We start from the raw sequence: 21,032 nt of genomic DNA on the forward strand, positions 1-21,032 counted from the left end.
AACAGGATAGTCAGTTTTACGATGGTATGTTTGGCAGCATGAGTGAAGAATGCTTTGTTGTGAAATAGGAGACCGATTCTAGATTTAAGTTTGGATTGGAGATGTTTAATGTGAGTCTGGAAGGATAGTTTACAGTCTAACCAGACACGTAGGTATCTGTAGTTGTCCACACATGTAGTTGTCACATATTCAATTTCAGAACCGTCCAGAGTAGTGATGCTAGTCGGGCAGGCGGGTGTTGGCAGTGATCGGTTGAAGAGCATGCATTTAGTTTTACTTGCATTTAAGAGCAGTTGGAGGCCACGGAAGGAGAGTTGTAGCTCATCTGGAGGTTAGTTAACACAGTGTCCAACGAAGGGCCAGAGGTACACAGAATGGTGTTGTCTGCGTAGAGGTGGATCAAAGAATCACAAGCAGCGAGAGCGACATCATTGATGTATACAGAGAAGAGAGTCGGCCCGAGAATTTAACCCTGTGGCACCCCCATAGAGACTGCCAGAGGTCCGGACAATCGGACCCCGATTTGACATACTGAACTCTATCGGAGAAGTGGTTGGTGAACCAAGCGAGACAATCATTTGAGAAACCAAGGCTGTTGAGTCTGCCAATAAGAATGCTGTGATTGACGGAGTCGAAAGCCTTAGCCAGGTCGATGAATACGGCTGCACAGTAATGTCTCTTATCGATGGCGGTTATGATATCGTTTAGGACCTTGAGCGTGGCTGAGGTGCACCCATGACCAGCTCTAAAACCAGATTGCATAGCGGAGAAAGTATGGTGAGATTCGAAATGGTTGGTAATCTGTTTGTTAACTTGCCTTTCAAAGACCTTAGAAAGGCAGGATAGAATAGATATAGGTCTGTAGCAGTTTGGGTCGAGAGTGTCTCCCCCTTTGAAGAGGGGGATGACCACGGCAGCTTTCTAATCTATGGAAATCTCAGATGATATGAAAGAGAGGTTGAACAGGCCAGTATTAGGGGTTGCAATAATTTCGGCAGATCATTTTAGAAAGAGAGGGTCCAGATTGTCTAGCCCGGCTGATTTGTAGGGGTCCAGATTTTGCAGCTCTTTCAGAACATCAACTATCTGGATTTGGGTGAAGGAGAAGTGGGGGAGGTTTGGGTGAGTTGCTGTGGGGAGCGTAGGGCTATTGAACGGGGTAGGGGTAGCCAAGTGGAAAGCATGGTCAGCTGTAGATAAATGCTTTTTGAATTTCTCAATTATTGTGGATTTATCTGTAAAGACAGTATTTCCTAGCCCCAGTACAGTGAGCAGCTGGGAGGAGGTGCTCTTATTCTCCATGGACTTTACAGTGTCCAAGAACATTTTTGAATTTGTACTACAGGATGCACATTTCAGTTTGAAAAGCTAGCCTTAGCTTTCCTAACTGCCTGTGTATATTGGTTCCTAACTTCCCTAAAAAGTTGCATATCACAGGGGCTATTCGATGCTAATGCAGAATGTCACAGGATGTTTTTGTGCTGGTCATGGGCAGACAGGTCTGGAATGAACCAAGGGCTTTATCTATTCCTAGTGCTACATTTTTTTGAATGGAGCATGTTCATTGGCGAGGAAGGCTCTTTTAAAGAATAACCAAGCATCCTCTACTGAGGCGATGAGGTCAATGTCATTCCAGGATACTCCGGCCAGGTCAATTAGAAGGGCCTGTTCACAGAAGTGTTTTAGGGAGCATTTGACAGTGAGGAGGGGTGGTCGTTTGCCCGCAGACCCATTACGGATGCAGGCAATGAAGCAGTGATCGCTGAGATCTTGGTTGAGAACAGCAGAGGTGTATTTGGAGGGCGAGTTAGTTCGGATGATATCTATGAGTGTGCCCGTGTTTACGGATTTGGGGTTGTACCTGGTAGGTTCAATGATAATTTGTGTGAGATTAAGGGCATCAAGCATAGATTGTAGGATGGCCGGGGTGTTAAGCATGTCCCAGTTTAGGTCACCTAGCAGTACAAGCTCAGAAGATAGATGGGGGCAATCAATTCACATATGGTGTCCAGGGCACAGCTGGGGGCAGAGGGTGGTCTATAGCAAGCGGCAATGGTGAGAGACCTGTTTCTGGAAAGGTGAATTTTTAGAAGTAGAAGCTCGAATTGTTTTGGTACAGACCTGAATAGTAAGACAGAACTCTGCAGGCTATCTCTGCAGTAGATGGTAGTTCTATCTTGGCGGAAAATGTTATTGTTAGGGATAGTTAGGGATGTGGTAATATCACTTCAAAATGACTTGTTGGAGTTTCCTGTCTGTGCGTTGTTTGTGTGTCTTGTTTTGTATTGTTTAATTAATTTATTAAAACACTCACTCCCTAAACTTGCTTTCTGACTCTCAGTGCACATCATTACACTAAGGGATAGGGTTCTGTCCAAGAATTGTTTTCTTCTGAAGAACCCATTTTTGGTTATTGTTTATTTAACTTGTTAGTCCCACTAAGTACTGTACAAACCAGATGGGATGGCGTATCGCTGCAGAATGCTGTGGGCCTTAAATATTAAATAAATTACAGACAGTGTCAACAGAAATGCACCCCCACACCATCACACCTCTTCCTCCATGCTTCACGGTGGGAACCACACATGCAGAGATAATCCTTTCACCTACAGTTGTGGCCAAAAGTTTTGAGAATGACACAAATATTAATTTTCACAAAGTCTGCTGCCTCAGTTTGTATGATGGCAATTTGCATATACTCCAGAATGTTATGAAGAGTGATCAGAGGAATTGCAATTAATTGCGAAGTCTCTCTTTGCCATGCAAATGAACTGAATCCCCCCCAAAACATTTCCACTGCATTTCAGCCCTGCCACAAAAGGACCAGCTGACATCATGTCAGTGATTCATGTCAAGAAAGTCCAGCAAGCGCCAGGACCGTCTCCTAAAGTTGATTCAGCTGCGGGATTGGGGCACCACAAGTACAGAGCTTGCTCAGGAATGGCAGAGGGCAGGTGTGAGTTCATCTGCACGCACAGTGAGGCAAAGACTTTTGGAGGATGGCCTGGTGTCAAGAAGGGCAGCAAAGAAGCCACTTCTCTCCAGGAAAAACGTCAGGGACAGACTGATATTCTGCAAAATGTACAGGGATTGGACTGCTGAGGACTGGAGTAAAGTAATTTTCTCTGATGAATCTCCTTTCCGATTGTTTGGTGCATCCGTAAAAAAGTTTGTCCGGAGAAGACAAGATGAGCGCTACCATCAGCCTTTGACACTTGTGAAAATGCTTGTAATTATACTTCAGTATTCCATAGTAACATCTGACAAAAATATCTAAAGACACTGAAGCAGCAAACTTTGTGAAAATTTATATTTGTGTCATTCTCAAAACTTTTGGCCACGACTGTACTCTGCGTCTCACAAAGGCACACTAGTTGGAATCAAAAATCGCAATTATGGACTCATCAGACCAAAGGACAGATTTCCACTAGTCTAATGTCCATTGCTTGTGTTTCTTGGCCCATGCAAGTCTCTTCTTATTATTTGTGTCCTTGAGTAGTGGTTTCTTTGCAATTCGACCACAAAGGCCTGATTCACGCAGTCTTCTCTGAACAGTTGATGTTGAGATGTATCTGTTGATGTTGAGACTTATCCTCTGCAGCAGAGGCGACTCTGGGTCTTCCTTTTCTGTGTTGGTCCTCATGAGAGCCAGTTTCATCATAGCACTTGATGGTTTTGCGGCTGCACTTGAAGAAACTTTTAAAGTTCTTGAAATTTTCTGGATTGACTGACCTTCATTTCTTAAAGTAATGATGGGCTGTTGTTTCTCTTTGTTATTTGAGCTGTTCTTACCATAATATGGACTTGGTATTTTACCAAATAGGGTTGTCTTCTGTATACCTCCCCTACCTTGTCACAACACAACTGATCGGCTCGAACACATTAAGAAAGCCATTTTTATTTTATATTTTTTAATACATTTGCAAAAAATTCTACAAACCTGTTTTTGCTTTGTCGTTATGGGTATTGTGTGTAGATTGATGAGGACAATTGCTTATATAATCAATTTGGAATAAGGCTGTAATGTAACAAAATGTGGCAAAAGTGAAGGGGTCTGAATACTTTCTGAATACACTGTATGTATATGTAATGTAACAAAAAAGCTTATTGACCGTTGGTATGAGGTTCTTACTGTATAATGCAGTTTTTTTAGTATCTGAGTTAAAGCTATTCCGCATCGAAGAGTGGGACAAAATTCCTTAATGGGACCCATGTCATCCAAAACATTGACTCGTTGGCCAAAAAATAATCTGGATACACCTGGATGCACTTTTGGAAAAATGTTCTATGGAGAGATGATTCAAAAGTATAACTTTTTGGATGAGATGGGTCCCATTATGCCTGGCGAAAACCAAACACTGCATTCCACAATAAGAACCTCTTGCCAACGGTCAAGCATGGTGGTGGTAGCGTGATGGTTTGGAGATGGCTTTTGGTGCCACAGGATCTGTATGACTTGCCTTAATAGAAGGAACTATGAATTCTCCTCTGAATTCTACAGGATATATTGGGGCATCTGGCTGTGAGCTGAAGCTGAAGTGCAATGCAGCAAGACTATGATGCAAAACACAAATTGATGTTTTCAAATGGTCCAGTCAAAGTCCAGACCTAATCCCAAATGAGATGCTGTGGCAGGATTTGAAACGAGCAGTACATGCTTGAAAATACCCCCAAAGTATCTGAGTTAAAGCCATTCCACATGGAAGAGTGGGCCAAACTTTCTCCACAACAACATGAGAGACTGGTCAACAACTACAGGAAGTGTTTGGTTGAAGTGATAAGTGGCAGAACTATGGACCATCCTCTGGTGTGGGTTTTCATCCTGGTGCTGCTCAACTTCACTACTGGTAAAAGTAGACAATATGCTCATTCCGGGAAATATATTGCTCCCTATTTGTGCTCTATGTCACAAAGGCTTTGTTAAATAAGTAACAGGTTGTTCAAATGTCTCTGTTCTGTTGATGCACTTCAGTTTGGTTGCAGTCATTGTGGCTAAACCAGTGTAAAGGGGCGATTCCTTTGTAGCATCGTGGAATTGGGTGTTGCACAACTTTTTTCATTACATAAATAAAATACTTTTTATGAACTCAGGTTCCCTTTATCTAATATTGGGTTTTGGTTGAAGATCTGATAACATTTGGTATCAAAACTATGCAGAAATATAGAACATCAAAAAGAGGCAAATACTTTTTCGCAGCGCAGTAAGTGTTTTCTTGACAGGTTCCCATGAGCCCACGTTGCCTCAGCCACTGTGGATGTATCATGAGTTTCAACTGGGTCAGAGAACAGTAAACCATAATCAACATGAAAACAACCCCGTGTGTCAACAAAAAATACAGTGGGAAAAAGGTACTTGGGCAAAACAGGGCGTTGGTAGTTGGGTAGGTGTGTGTGAGTGTGTTCTGGCTGCAGGTAGGGTGGGCAGGTACATTGGCATCACCTAACTATTTGTTGATTGAGAGGAGACTGTGGCTGTGCAGTATTGTCATCTTTCGATTTATCAAGAAGTCTGGACAGTCATTTGGTGCATAGGAAAGTGTCTTGTTCATATCTGATCCGTGGTGTTTGAAGTGGCAGAACTATGGACCATCCTCTGGTGTGGGTTCTCATCCTGGTGCTGCTCAACTTCAATACAGGTAAAGTGGACAATATGCTCATTCTGGGAATATATTGATGCTTATTTGCGCTTCATGGTATAAACACTTGATTAAATAAGTAACAGGTTGTTCAAATGTCTCTGTTTGGTTGATGCACTTCAGTCAAACAGTATCAAGTCAGAAAGATGAAGATTTATATTTATTTGACATTGAAAACCAACCAATGTCTAGAGTAGACATTAGACATAGATACTAGGTCATGTTGTAAATTGTGCGTTCAACTTGAAGACACTAATTTGTAAACAAAAGCTTATATTTCTGTTAAAGTGACATAGTCTGAAGATTTGATTCATTTCAATTAAAATATTTAAAGGACTTTAAAGACTTTTGTACTGATTAATAATATCTCAATATATGAACTAAACTCATCAATCCATCCTCTTCTAGATGTCTCTGGCCAAGTGGTGGTTCCCTCGATGAACCCCTTAGCTGTGGGCAGTAATGTCACACTGAACCTAGTTCCCGAAAGCCCCATCAACATAGGGACCTGGTCATATGAAACTCCAACCATCGTACTTTTCTATCCTGATGGCAGTATTGTGAGTACAAGTTATCAAGGCAGAGTCTCATTCAACCGCTCCTCCTCAGAGCTGTCCATAAGCTCTCTCCAACTCAACGACTCAGGACGATATACCGTCCAGGGAATGCATTCAGTCCTGAAAACTGTGGTGACTTTGTCTGTCCAGGGTAAGGAACTGACCTCTGCCTGTCTGTTTATCTTTCTACGATGGTAGACTCTCACTCACTGGCACACACGGTCACTTGCTCGCAAACATGCTCACCTGCACACTTACTTGCCCATTCACATACTTACTTGGTCCACATGAGAGAGAATATAGGAGACGGCACGGGTCAAAATGATTGATTGATGACCGTACGTCATGATGAAGTGTATATGTCTGAATATGGGCCTCCGGCCCGTCCCCCCTGTTCATGTGTTCACGTGTTAGAGGGTGTATGTTATTTTATATCTCTATGGAATGCTTTGAAGTAGTCCTGTTGCTTGGGGGGCTGGTTGAACTGGGGAGGGTGGGGGTTGAGTGTTTGAACTTTTAGGACCGTGTATGTCCCCCCACCCCCAGTTTTATCTCCCTTATGGTTGTTATCTATGAAGCAGGAATGTCCAGGGTTATGTATCTGGGGCCTAGGCTTTATAAATGTCCAGAACAAGCCATTTTTAAGACCTGAATATTAAACATCTAAAATATGTCTACAAGGGGAATTCTCGGAGTGCTCTGCAGCTCATGTCATGAATCCAACGCCAAAAGCCTGGAGGATATTTTGCTTGAGGCTCCAGAATGTTTTAAAGGATTTTTGTGTACAAGCGAGGGACATATTTCGTACATATTCAACCCGGAGGAATCTACGGTTAAGATATTCACAGACAGCGTGTCCCAACCCTTTTATCATGCAGAACCCGAGCCTTTTTCTCCAGCGCTAAGGATGCGAGAATGGCTTAAAATAAGTCTAGCTTTGTGTCAAATGGAACGTGCCCTGAGTGCTTCAAGGCTGCCCGGATATGCGTTGGAAGAACAAGTCTGTGGACCAAATGATCTAATGGCTCTGAGAGTCACTTCCATATACCGGGTATACCCCGGGTATACCCCGGACTTCCCCTACGTCATGAAGACACATGCATGTTTAAATATGTGCCCCCGCCCCGGCCCCCCTGTTCATGTGGTCATGTGTTAGAGGGTGTTTGTTATTTTATATCTATATGTCATGCCTTGAAGTATTCAAGGTGTTTGATGAGTAGGGGGGTCTGGTTGTGTGTGGGGGGTGTTTGAGTGTTTGAACTTTTGGGACCATGTATGTCCCCCCACCCCCCAGCTTTATCTCCCTTATGTTTGTTATCTGATGAAGCAGGATTGTCTGGGGCTATAGCGCTGGGGCATCAGCATTATAAATGTCCAGAACAAGGCTTGCGAACCCAGAACCGTAAACCGCAATATACGACGCACCAAAAAAGCGGTTTCTAAATGTGTATAGAACCCAGATACCTCCCGCAACTGCGCTGAAAAATGAAGTGCTGATGTCTAACGGACAGCATTGGGGGTATCTGTTTGATTACTTGGCCTGTAGCGTGAAACTCTATACGTTAGCCGAAGGAGAAGAATATACCGACCAGAAATTAGGAGTGACTTATGGCGTTGAAGACTGGATGGTTTTTCGACAGGTTTTGTGTCCCGAACTGTGCCGTATCACCAAGGGTTACAGCTTGTTCACAGGCTACGAGACCCGTTGGGAAGGTACCCCGGACACTGTCAGCACAGCGGAAATCCGAAACCAAAACATCCGGGATGGCGGTTCGGACGGGGATTTCCGGCTTCGAATGCTTATCCCCTTTAAAAGCTGGCCTTTAATGGAATTGAAAATGTTGGAGGTGTCGGACGCTCTGTTTGTACAGAGCCAAAAGCACCAGAGCATTGTTCGGCTAAAGAAGTGCATAATATATACGAATCCTGAGGATTACGACTCAAAGCAGCCCCAAGAAGGTACAACGTCAGGAGAGGCAGCCCCCAAAGAAACCGAGGTAAGTGGGGTTGTTAACCCCGCCCAGATACCCAGAGGGCTGGTTCAACAATAAAAGGAGTGTTCTTAAAACCTACAGTTCTTAACCTACGCATTGACCATGGATATTCCTAACGCATACCCGATCTCCGAAACGGCCTGGGCTCCCGACACTAAGGATTGTATGCCTCGCAGCCCTCCATTCTACTCCCCCCTTGTCACGAGTGGCGCTCGGCGGTCGTCGTCACCGGCCTATTAGCTGCCACTGATTGTCTTTCCTCTCCCTCCTTGTATGTTGATTGGTAGCACCTGTTTATATATGATTAGTTTGTCTTTATTAGACAGCCGGCCCGCCTGGTTGTTGTGCGGGATTATTTCAGGTAAAGGAGGTGCAGCGGTTTTTGGGTTTTGCCAACTACTACCGGAGGTTTATCCGGGGTTTTGGCCAGATAGCGGCTCCCATTACCTCACTGCTGAAGGGGGGCCCGGTGCGGTTGCAGTGGTCAGCAGAGGCGAACGGAGCGTTCAACAAGTTGAAGGCGCTGTTCACTGATGCGCCCGTGTTGGCGCATCCGGACCCCTCTCTACCATTCATAGTGGAGGTGGACGCGTCCGAGGCTGGGGTGGGTGCCGTGCTATCGCAGCGCTCGGGTACGCCGCCAAAACTCCGCCCCTGCGCTTTCTTCTCAAGGAAGCTCAGCCCAGCGGAGCGTAACTATGATGTGGGGGACCGGGAGTTCTGAAGGTGTGGAGACACTGGCTTGAGGGGGCTAAGCACCCTTTTCTCGTCTGGACCGACCACCAGAACCTGGAGTACATTCGGGCAGCTAGGAGACTTAACCCACGTCAGGCAAGGTGGGCCATATTCTTCACCCGGTTCCGGTTTACTTTGTCTTATAGACCGGGCTCCCAGAACGTAAAGGCTGACGCACTGTCCCACCTTTATGACACGAAGGATGGGTCCACCGAACCTGCTCCCATCCTTCCCGCCTCTAAGCTGGTAGTACCAGTGGTATGGGAGGTGGACTCGGATATCGAGCGGGCCTTACGGGCTGAACCCGCGCCTCCTCAGTGTCCAGCGGGGCGAAGGTACGTGCCGCTTGGTGTTCGGGACAAGCTGATTCGGTGGGCTCATGTCCTACCCTCCTCGGGTCACCCTGGGGTGACGAGGACAGTGGGGAGCCTTCAGGGGAGGTATTGGTGGCCTACTTTGGCGAAGGACGTTTCAGGGTTATGTCTCCTCCTGTTCAGTGTGCGCTCAGAGTAAGGCTCCTAGGCACCTTCCTAGAGGGAAGTTACAACCCCTCCCCGTTCCACAGCGGCCATGGTCACATCTGTCCATAGATTTCCTGACCGATCTTCCGCCGTCTCAGGGGAACACCACGGTTCTAGTGATTGTGGATCGGTTCTCTAAGTCCTGCCGTCTCCTCCCGTTGCCCGGTATCCCTACAGCCCTACAGACTGCGGAGGTGTTATTCACCCATGTCTTTCGGCACTACGGGGTGCCGGAGGATATCGTTTCTGATCGGGGCCCCCAATTCACGTCTCGGGTATGGAGAGCGTTCATGGAACGCTTGGGGGTCTCTGTCAGCCTGACCTCCGGTTATCACCCCGAGAGTAATGGGCAGGTGGAGAGAGTGAACCAGGAGGTGGGTAGGTTTCTGCGGTTGTATTGCCAGGATCGGCCAGGGGAGTGGGCACGCTACATTTCCTGGGCTGAAATGGCTGAGGACTCACTACGCCACTCCTCTACTAACGTGTCCCCTTTTCAGTGTGTGTTGGGGTACCAGCCAGTCCTGGCACCATGGCATCCGAGCCAGACCGAGGCTCCTGCGGTGGAGGAATGGGTACAGCGCTCCAAGGAGACCTGGAGGGCCGTCCAGGAATCTCTAAAACAAGCGAGAGGAGTGCTGACCGCCACCGCAGTGAGGCCCCCGTGTTTGTACCGGGGGACAGGGTCTGGCTCTCGACCCGAAACCTACCTCTCCGCTTGCCCTGCCGGAAGCTGGGTCCGCAGTGTGTAGGGCCCTTTAAAGTCCTGAGGAGGATAAACGAGGTGTGTTATCGATTACAACTCCCTTCCTATTATCGTATTAACCCCTCGTTTCATGTGTCTCTCCTCAGGCCGGTGGTAGCTGGTCCCCTGCAGGACAGTGAGGTGCTAGAGGTCCCCCCTCTGGACATCGAGGGGTCCCCGGCGTACACGATCCGGGCCATTCTCAAGACGCCGGGTGAGGGGCCTGCAGTACCTCGTGGACTGGGAGGGGTACGGCCCGGAGGAGAGGTGCTGGGTACCGGTGGAGGACATCTTGGATCCATCCATGTTGAGGGATTTCCATCGCCTCCATCCGGATCGCCCTGCACCTCGTCCTCCGGGGCGACCTCGAGGCCGGTGTCGGCGCGCTGCGGGAGCCGCGCGTCAGGGGGGGGGTACTGTCACGAGTGGCGCTTGGCGGTCGTCGTCACCGGCCTATTAGCTGCCACTGATTGTCTTTCCTCTCCCTCCTTGTATGTTGATTGGTAGCACCTGTTTATATATGATTAGTTTGTCTTTATTAGACAGCCGGCCCGCCTGGTTGTTGTGCGGGATTATTTCAGTGTAACCTTCGGCTCTGTTGTAGAGGTACTTGTTAGTGCCTGGTCGTTACTTTTCCGTTGTACATTCTCATTCCCTATGTTTGGGGCCGTTACTGTTGTGAGCACCCTGTGGTGCGTTGGTGCTATTAAAGACGCACAGCTTTGCACTCACTGTCTCCTGCGTTTGACTCCACACACCTACGACACCTGAAGCATTACACCCCTGGCAAGACCCTCGACACCCCCTACATGTACACAACCTGAGGACGTGTTTGATGGGGTGGTCAGTACTATTTTTGTGGACACAATCAAGGCCTCAGTAGCCACACTTTTAGACGTGGTGATTGGAGAATATATACGAGAAAAATGCATCGGTTGTGAGATTAATCACCCCAGCCAGCGCAGGCATCCATGCCTATACGACCCCCCAAGATACTACTTCTTCAACAATTTTGAGGCGCTGGTGAAAAGAAGGGGGGCCCGGTGCGGTTGCAGTGGTCAGCAGAGGCGAACGGAGCGTTCAACAAGTTGAAGGCGCTGTTCACTGATGCGCCCGTGTTGGCGCATCCGGACCCCTCTCTACCATTCATAGTGGAGGTGGACGCGTCCGAGGCTGGGGTGGGTGCCGTGCTATCGCAGCGCTCGGGTACGCCGCCAAAACTCCGCCCCTGCGCTTTCTTCTCAAGGAAGCTCAGCCCAGCGGAGCGTAACTATGATGTGGGGACCGGGAGTTCTGAAGGTGTGGAGACACTGGCTTGAGGGGGCTAAGCACCCTTTTTCGTCTGGACCGACCACCAGAACCTGGAGTACATTCGGGCAGCTAGGAGACTTAACCCACGTCAGGCAAGGTGGGCCATATTCTTCACCCGGTTCCGGTTTACTTTGTCTTATAGACCGGGCTCCCAGAACGTAAAGGCTGACGCACTGTCCCACCTTTATGACACGAAGGATGGGTCCACCGAACCTGCTCCCATCCTTCCCGCCTCTAAGCTGGTAGCACCAGTGGTATGGGAGGTGGACTCGGATATCGAGCGGGCCTTACGGGCTGAACCCGCGCCTCCTCAGTGTCCAGCGGGGCGAAGGTACGTGCCGCTTGGTGTTCGGGACAAGCTGATTCGGTGGGCTCATGTCCTACCCTCCTCGGGTCCTTCTGTAGCTCAGTTGGTAGAGCATGGCGCTTGTAACGCCAGGGTAGTGGGTTCGATTCCCGGGACCACCCATACGTAGAATGTATGCACACATGACTGTAAGTCGCTTTGGATAAAAGCGTCTGCTAAATGGCATATTATTATTATTATTATTATTATTATTATAAGACTTTGGTCCTGCCGGTTTATACCATCGCTGGTCAGAGCCCTGGAGGCTATGGGCCTTGTGCCGTCTATCCCCAGAGTTTACGGGGTAACCGAGGCATTCCTACACGAGCTGAAGGAGGCGATTCACATACATGAGAAACTCAAAGAAATCCGACACACCCTGGTGGAGGATAACAAATACCGGGAGGCTGTGGTGTCTGATGTGATGACTTTCTGACTCAATAAACCCCAAGAGCCCGAGTGACATTTTTGTTATTTAGATGTAGAGCAATGGGTGATGTGTATACGATGTTAGAGAGAATAAATACATTTTTTCTTTTGAGAGAACTTACAAGTGTTATGCATCAAATTATTGAAAATAAAGTGAACAATGTCTCGTTCTACACAACCCCCAATTCCGGGGCTAATGTAGAGCGTGTTTTGAAAATAGACCAAATCATGAATCATGTACGACATGCGGGCGAGTGTCTACAATGGACACAAATAGTAACCCGGCTTGGTGGTGATTCTGAAGAACTAGAAACAACCTTGTCTAAGATTTTACTTTATTTGTTTGAAACACCCTTTAATTGTAACATGTATCATATTTGTTGTTTATATACTTTTATAGCTGATGTGTCTGTTGTAAAAATTCAGCGAAACAAATCTGTTAATCTAAACCAAATATACAAGCTTTTACATGATTGGATCATAGAGAAAGGGGGGGGGGCATGTATCCTGCAACAAATTATGGATTGTCTGTAATACCTTAATTGTCTGTAATACCGTAATACCTAATGTTTTCATGAAAAAGATACAGTGACGAGCTTTTCACGGTTACAGAATGTCTGCCGCGCATAACCCCGGTCTACATATTAAAAGATTATGACGGGGAACTTATAGCGGGATCTTTTTATGAGCAGGAATTACAGAAGGTAAAGGTTGGTAAAGACAAGGTGTTTCACGTAGAGGAGATTCTAGATCAAAAGAGAGAGAACGGTCAAAAATGGGTGCTGGTCCGCAGGAAAAACTGGCCGCTAAAATTCAACAGCTGGGTATTAGAAAAGGATGTAGTGGAGGCATCAGGGGTTAATTTAAACCCCCATGCATGATAAAATACATCCTCATTCGGGTGTACACCGGAGGGCATAATGGAACACAGCGGCTTCTACCTGACTCTCCCTAGTAATGCGTCCTCCCCAGTTCAACCAGCCCCCCAAGCAACAGGACTACTTCAAAGCATTCCATAGAGATATAAAATAACTCACACCCTCTAACACGTGAACACATTAACAGGGGGGACGGGCCGGAGGCCCATATTCAGACATGTACACGTCATCATGACGTACGGTCATCAATCAATCATTTTGACCCATGCCGTCTACTGTATTCTCTCTCACATGCAAACATGCTTGCACATCAGTGGAGGCTACTGAGGGAAGGACAGCTAATAATAATGGCTAGAATTGAGTGTAATTGAGTGAATGGAATGCTATCAAACATATGAAAAACACGTTTTTATGAATATGAATACCATTCAATCCACTCCATTCCAGCCATTATTATGAGCCGTTCTACCCTCAGCAGCCTCCACTGATGCAGGTACATTGTCTATCAATGATTCATCTCTGTCATAATAATTCCTGACATGGAAAGCTAACACTTAAACGTGTCAATGTTTTGTGAACCTATAGTGAAGTTGGCCTTCATAATACCTTTGAAAATAATGAAACTGAACAGATCAGAGTATGAGCAAATGGTTTGTATACATTTTCAGATAAGACCTACACAATATGTTTTATGTGTGTGCAAAGGGCTCTACAGTCCTCAATCCTGTAACTTAGTCTCTATAATAAGTAAATAAAATAGCATATTTAGATTTCCAAAACAATTTTTAGTGTGAAACAAATATAAACTATATGGTTGTTATTCTACTCTCTCACCCACAGAGCCCATTTCAAACGTGACTCTAAGGGCCAACGCCACTGATCTAGTGGAATTAAACGACACTGCCATTTTCACCTGCTCCGTCTCCTCTGGTACCTCCCTCTCCTACCGCTGGATGAATGGCAGCTCAGAGGTTGCAGCCAGTGACTGAGTTCGGCTTGGTGTTGGGAACAGCACTCTCTCCATAGTCAGTGTGACACGTTACGATGAAGGGCCGTTCAGATGTGAGGTCATCAATGGAATCAACAATGGCACCAGCCAGCCCATTGGCCTCAATGTTAGATGTGAGTATCAGAGTATGCAGTACACATGAGTCATACACAACAGACATGGATTGTACCTTGTCATTGAGAGCCAGCATTCTATGCCATGATTTAATATGCCTATTTTCTTCCCAAATCATTCGGGGTAAAGGCCTGTGATATGAGATAGATTAGGGGTAAAGGCCTGTGATATGAGATAGATTAGGGGTAAAGGCCTGTGATATGAGATAGATTAGGGGTAAAGGCCTGTGATATGAGATAGATTAGGGGTAAAGGCCTGTGATATGAGATAGATTAGGGGTAAAGGCCTGTGATATGAGATAGATTAGGGGTAAAGGCCTGTGATATGAGATAGATTAGGGGTAAAGGCCTGTGATATGAGATAGATTAGGGGTAAAGGCCTGTGATATGAGATAGATTAGGGGTAAAGGCCTGTGATATGAGATAGATTAGGGGTAAAGGCCTGTGATATGAGATAGATTAGGGGTAAAGGCCTGTGATATGAGATAGATTAGGGGTAAAGGCCTGTGATATGAGATAGATTAGGGGTAAAGGCCTGTGATATGAGATAGATTAGGGGTAAAGGCCTGTGATATGAGATAGATTAGGGGTAAAGGCCTGTGATATGAGATAGATTAGGGGTAAAGGCCTGTGATATGAGATAGATTAGGGGTAAAGGCCTGTGATATGAGATAGATTAGGGGTAAAGGCCTGTGATATGAGATAGATTAGGGGTAAAGGCCTGTGATATGAGATAGATTAGGGGTAAAGGCCTGTGATATTAGGGGTAAAGATATGAGATAGATTAGGGGTAAAGGCCTGTGATATGAGATAGATTAGGGGTAAAGGCCTGTGATATGAGATAGATTAGGGGTAAAGGCCTGTGATATAGAGATAGATTAGGGGTAAAGGCCTGTGATATGAGATAGATTAGGGGTAAAGGCCTGTGATATGAGATAGATTAGGGGTAAAGGCCTGTGATATGAGATAGATTAGGGGTAAAGGCCTGTGATATGAGATAGATTAGGGGTAAAGGCCTGTGATATGAGATAGATTAGGGGTAAAGGCCTGTGATATGAGATAGATTAGGGGTAAAGGCCTGTGATATGAGATAGATTAGGGGTAAAGGCCTGTGATATGAGATAGATTAGGGGTAAAGGCCTGTGATATGAGATAGATTAGGGGTAAAGGCCTGTGATATGAGATAGATTAGGGGTAAAGGCCTGTGATATGAGATAGATTAGGGGTAAAGGCCTGTGATATGAGATAGATTAGGGGTAAAGGCCTGTGATATGAGATAGATTAGGGGTAAAGGCCTGTGATATGAGATAGATTAGGGGTAAAGGCCTGTGATATGAGATAGATTAGGGGTAAGGGCCTTTGATATGAGATAGATTAGGGGTAAAGGCCTGTGATATGAGATAGATTAGGGGTAAGGGCCTTTGATAGACTAGGGGAAGGGAAAGGATACCTAGTCAGTCGTATAACTGAATGCCCTCAACTGAAATGTGTCTTCCGCAATTAACCCAACCCATCTGAATCAGAGAAGTGCGGGGGACTGCCTTAAATCGACATCCACTTCTTCGGGGCCCAAGGAACAGTGGGTTAACTGTGTTGCTCAGTGGCATAATGACAGATTTTTAACTTGTCAGCTCGAGGATTCGACCCAGCAACCTTTCGGTTACTGTACTAATACATCAAGCTGTAACACGCTACAGAAACAGGAGATGGGATCCTGCTCCTATGAGCTGTTCCAACTTGCACAAGCCAAGGCTTCAGGAAGGCTACTTACTTACTAATCTTTGTCAAAATAATCAAACCATAAGACTAAACCATACTGTCTTGTACTTAACAGTTGGACCAGAGAGACCTGATGTAACTAGTCCAGATATAGCAATGACAGGACACATCGTGACATTCAACTGCTCGGCCTCCTCTCAGCCTCCCAGCCAGTTCAGCTGGTTCTTCAATGGCTCCCAGGTGGTGACTGGCTCAGTGTATGAGACTGGCCCACTGACCTTAGCCAGTCATGGGGAGTACACCTGTGTGGCCTTCAACAACATCACTGTCAGAAACAGCACTGTCTCCAAGATGCTCACTGTTGTTGGTGAGTCTCGGTCTAACATTAATCCTTTAATTGATTAGTTTGGTCTACTTTCTTGAGAACAAATAATCCCTCTGCAGCCTTTAAACCTACTGCGACCGTTGAAACATTTTCACTTTGTTCTCAGTGCCAATAACCTCAGTGTCCATAAGCACCGGTGGAAACCAGGCGATAGAGGATGACTCCTTTACAATGACTTGCAATATTGTCGGTGATCCTAGCTCCATTCATTGGTGGAAGAACCACACGTCAGTGCGTCTAGATAACAGAACACATGTATCTTTCGACAACAGAACATTGGCCTTCAACCCTGTACAGCATTCAGACTATGGAGAATATCAGTGTATGGCCAGAAATAGTGTGAGTAACAGAACTAGCACCCGCTACACACTCCTAGTGAATTGTAAGTAATAATGGGGATGTATTCTTGTCAAATATAGAGAAGGTAATAGCTGTGATGAGATACTATGAAGTCAATCATCAGCAATAAGTTAGTTAGAGTTAAATATTTCAATGTCGTTGTCTGATTTTCACAGATGGACCCAAGCAACCTGTGATAGCTGGTGCACCCATTGCCGAAACAGAACAAAGAGTGACATTCAACTGCTCTGCCTCCTCTCAGCCTCCCAGACAGTTCAGCTGGTTCTTCAATGGCTCCCAGGTGGTGACTGGCTCAGTGTATGAGACTGGCCCACTGACCTTAGCCAGTCATGGGGAGTACACCTGTGTGGCCTTCAACAACATCACTGTCAGAAACAGCACTGTCTCCAAGATGCTCACCATCATTGGTGAATCAGACTACAGATTGTTTGCTTTGTTGTGTTAATTTACGATCTGATAAGAGGACAAATATCGCAAAATACACAGAGTATAGCAAATATTAGGAACACCTTCCTAATACTGACTTTCCCTCAGAAAAGCTTCAATTCGTTGGGGCTTGGAGTCTACAAGATGTCGAAAGCATTCCACAGGAATGCCGGCCCATGTTGACTCCAATGCTTCCAATAAAAAGCATGAGCTGGTGCACACCGAGAGAAAATTATTATGTGTAGAGGTACTGACTAACTGCGAATAAACTGTAAGCTATAGAGTCGCACAGTCTATATACAGTGCCTTGCGAAAGTATTCGGCCCCCTTGAACTTTGCGACCTTTTGCCACATTTCAGGCTTCAAACATAACGATATAAAACTGTATTTTTTTGTGAAGAATCAACAACAAGTGGGACACAATCATGAAGTGGAACGACATTTATTGGATATTTCAAACTTTTTTAACAAATCAAAAACTGAAAAATTAGGCGTGCAAAATTATTCAGCCCCCTTAAGTTAATACTTTGTAGCGCCACCTTTTGCTGCGATTATAGCTGTAAGTCGCTTGGGGTATGTCTCTATCAGTTTTGCACATCGAGAGACTGAATTTTTTCCCCATTCCTCCTTGCAAAACAGCTCGAGCTCAATGAGGTTGGATGGAGAGCATTTGTGAACAGCAGTTTTCAGTTCTTTCCACAGATTCTCGATTGGATTCAGGTCTGGACTTTGACTTGGCCATTCTAACACCTGGATATGTTTATTTTTGAACCATTCCATTGTAGATTTTGCTTTATGTTTTGGATCATTGTCTTGTTGGAAGACAAATCTCCGTCCCAGTCTCAGGTCTTTTGCAGACTCCATCAGGTTTTCTTCCAGAATGGTCCTGTATTTGGCTCCATCCATCTTCCCATCAATTTTAACCATCTTCCCTGTCCCTGCTGAAGATAAGCAGGCCCAAACCATGATGCTGCCACCACCATGTTTGACAGTGGGGATGGTGTGTTCAGGGTGATGAGCTGTGTTGCTTTTACGCTAAACATAACATTTTGCATTGTTGCCAAAAAGTTCAATTTTGGTTTCATCTGACCAGAGCACCTTCTTCCACATGTTTGCTGTGTCTCCCAGGTGGCTTGTGGCAAACTTTAAACAACACTTTTTATGGATATCTTTAAGAAATGGCTTTCTTCTTGCCACTCTTCCATAAAGGCCAGATTTGTGCAATATACGACTGATTGTTGTCCTATGGACAGAGTCTCCCACCTCAGCTGTAGATCTCTGCAGTTCATCCAGAGTGATCATGGGCCTCTTGGCTGCATCTCTGATCAGTCTTCTCCTTGTATGAGCTGAAAGTTTAGAGGGACGGCCAGGTCTTGGTAGATTTGCAGTGGTCTGATACTCCTTCCATTTCAATATTATCGCTTGCACAGTGCTCCTTGGGATGTTTAAAGCTTGGGAAATCTTTTTGTATCCAAATCCGGCTTTAAACTTCTTCACAACAGTATCTCGGACCTGCCTGGTGTGTTCCTTGTTCTTCATGATGCTCTCTGCGCTTTTAACGGACCTCTGAGACTATCACAGTGCAGGTGCATTTATACGGAGACTTGATTACACACAGGTGGATTGTATTTATCATCATTAGTCATTTAGGTCAACATTGGATCATTCAGAGATCCTCACTGAACTTCTGGAGAGAGTTTGCTGCACTGAAAGTAAAGGGGCTGAATAATTTTGCACGCCCAATTTTGCAGTTTTTGATTTGTTAAAAAAGTTTGAAATATCCAATAAATGTCATTCCACTTCATGATTGTGTCCCACTTGTTGTTGATTCTTCAAAAAAAATACAGTTTTATATCTTTATGTTTGAAGCCTGAAATGTGGCAAAAGGTCGCAAAGTTCAAGGGGGCCGAATACTTTCGCAAGGCACTGTATACTCTCAATATATAAACTTTCAATAAAAACTGCGCTTTCTTCACGAGGCATAGTGATGCTGAAACGTGAGTTTATATATATAGAGTGTGTGACTCTCTTTTTTCAGCGTGAAAAACCCAGCAGCATTGCAGTTCATGACACAAGCCAGTGTGCCTGGCAACTAATACCCCGTTCAAGGCACTTAAATCGTTTGTCTTTCCTATTCACCCTCTAAATGCCACACATTCATAATCCATGTCTCAATCGTCTCAAGTCTTAAAAATCCTTCTGTAATCTGTCTCCACCCCTTCATTTACACTGATTGAAGTGGATTTAACAAGTGACATCAATAAGGGATCATAGCTTTCACCTGGATTCACCTGATCCGTTATGTCATGGAAATAGCATGTGTTTTTAATGTTTTGTACACTCAGTTACAATAAACATATTTATCATACAAAATAACCAAAACTACAGCTTTATACATACACTGAAAAAAATATAAACACAACTTGTAAGGTGTTGGTTCCATGTTTCATCAGCTGAAATAAAAGATCTCAAAAATTGTCCTCCATTTCTCTGAAATGTTGTGCTCAAATTTGTTCACATCCCTGTTAGTGAGCAGTTCTTCTTTGCCAATATAATCCATCCACCTGACAGGTGTGGCAAGTCAAGAAGCTGATTAAACAGAATGATCATTGCACAGGAGCACCTTGTGCTGGGGACAATAAAAGGCCACTATAAAATGTGCAATTTTGTCACACAACACAATGCCACAGATGTCACATTTTTTGAGGGAGGGTGCAATTGGCATGCTGACTGCAGGACCAGAGCTGTTGCCAGAGAATTTAATGTTAATTTCTCTACCATAAGCTGCCTCCAACCTCGTTTTAGAGAATTTGGCAATACGTCCAACTGGCCTCTCAACCGCAGAACACGTGTAACCATGCCAGCCCAGGACCGTCACATCCAGCTTCTTCACCTGTAGGATCGTCTGAGACCAGCCACCCAGCCACCTGGAAAGATGTTGAAACTGAGGAGTAGTTCTGTCTGTAATAAAGCCCTTTTGTGGGGAAAAACTCATTCTGATTGGCTGAGCCTGGCTCCCCAGTGTGTGGGCCTATGCCCTCCAAGGCCCACCCATGGCTGCACCCCTGGCCAGTCATGTGAAATCCATAGATTAGGGCCAAATTAATGTATTTCAATTGACTGATTTCTATTCATACTAAGAGGATATCATGATATAAAACAGGAAATATATAAAACAGTAATATAAAACAGTAATTTACAATCCATCAGATCGTACAATCATTTGTTTTATATATCCAACTATTGCGTTGCTGGAACTAACCATTTTATCAAATGACAAATCTTGATACTGTACATAAAGCAATACACTTCCTCTCTCCTCACAGAGGCTATAAAATCAGTGATGGTGAAACGAAACAAATTACCAATAGCATCTGACAACCTAACCCTGACCTGTGATGTCACCGGGCACTATGACACCATCTACTGGATGAAGGACAACCTGTCTCTGGTCCTGAACAACACCTTGAACTCTGACACAACCATCTCTAACAACTCTCTGCACTTCAGTCCAGTCAAGGTGTCTAACGATGGAAACTATCAGTGCGTCGCCACCAACCTCTTTGGTCCAAACACCAGCCCTAAATACCAGCTACTGGTGAACTGTAAGTACTGGTGTTGGAATCTGTTGGTAAAATATTTTAAAAGATAAGCATTTGATGTTATATTATGTAGAAAGTCAGAAACCCACCACTATTATGACAGTTAGTGCTATCTGGGTTCTTTGGGACATCCCTACCCTAAATCTTAACCTTAACCATAACACTTACCTAACCCAAACCTTAACCCTTACCTGAATCATTTTATATTTCAACTTCAATGGGGTGATGTCAGAGTTGGATGTCCCTAGGATTATGACCCCACTTCCCTG

At 45.2% G+C, this 21,032-nt stretch overlaps 1 protein-coding gene across 2 annotated transcripts; it reads left to right on the forward strand.

Moving 5' to 3' along the window:
* Window positions 1-18,400, forward strand: LOC127915224 (carcinoembryonic antigen-related cell adhesion molecule 5-like). Of its 2 annotated transcripts, XR_008090619.1 has the most exons (6): window positions 1-5,636; window positions 6,045-6,344; window positions 13,990-14,271; window positions 16,106-16,357; window positions 16,482-16,714; window positions 16,891-18,400. XR_008090619.1 is itself a non-coding variant. In XM_052494809.1 (4 exons), exons 2-4 carry the CDS (start codon window positions 16,147-16,149, stop codon window positions 17,178-17,180), a joined length of 777 nt encoding a protein of 258 aa, XP_052350769.1. In that variant the 5' UTR covers window positions 13,363-14,271; window positions 16,106-16,146; the 3' UTR covers window positions 17,181-18,400. The 2 variants fall into 2 exon arrangements, 1 of the variants encoding a protein (XP_052350769.1); XM_052494809.1 differs by lacking the exons at window positions 1-5,636; window positions 6,045-6,344 and having other exon boundaries at window positions 13,363-14,271; window positions 16,482-16,757.
* Window positions 18,401-21,032: the final 2,632 nt, after the last annotated feature.

This window comes from Oncorhynchus keta, chromosome 34 (genome assembly GCF_023373465.1).
Source record: "Oncorhynchus keta strain PuntledgeMale-10-30-2019 chromosome 34, Oket_V2, whole genome shotgun sequence".
Taxonomy (NCBI): Eukaryota; Metazoa; Chordata; class Actinopteri; order Salmoniformes; family Salmonidae; genus Oncorhynchus; species Oncorhynchus keta.

Coding starts and splice junctions, on each gene's coding strand:
- LOC127915224 (XM_052494809.1), top strand. CDS start 16,147: ATGACAGGACACATCGTGACATTCAACTGCTCGGCCTCCTCTCAGCCT. Junction 16,358..16,481: donor CAAGATGCTCACTGTTGTTG/GTGAGTCTCGGT, acceptor CTTTGTTCTCAG/TGCCAATAACCTCAGTGTCC. Junction 16,758..16,890: donor CTACACACTCCTAGTGAATT/GTAAGTAATAAT, acceptor TGATTTTCACAG/ATGGACCCAAGCAACCTGTG.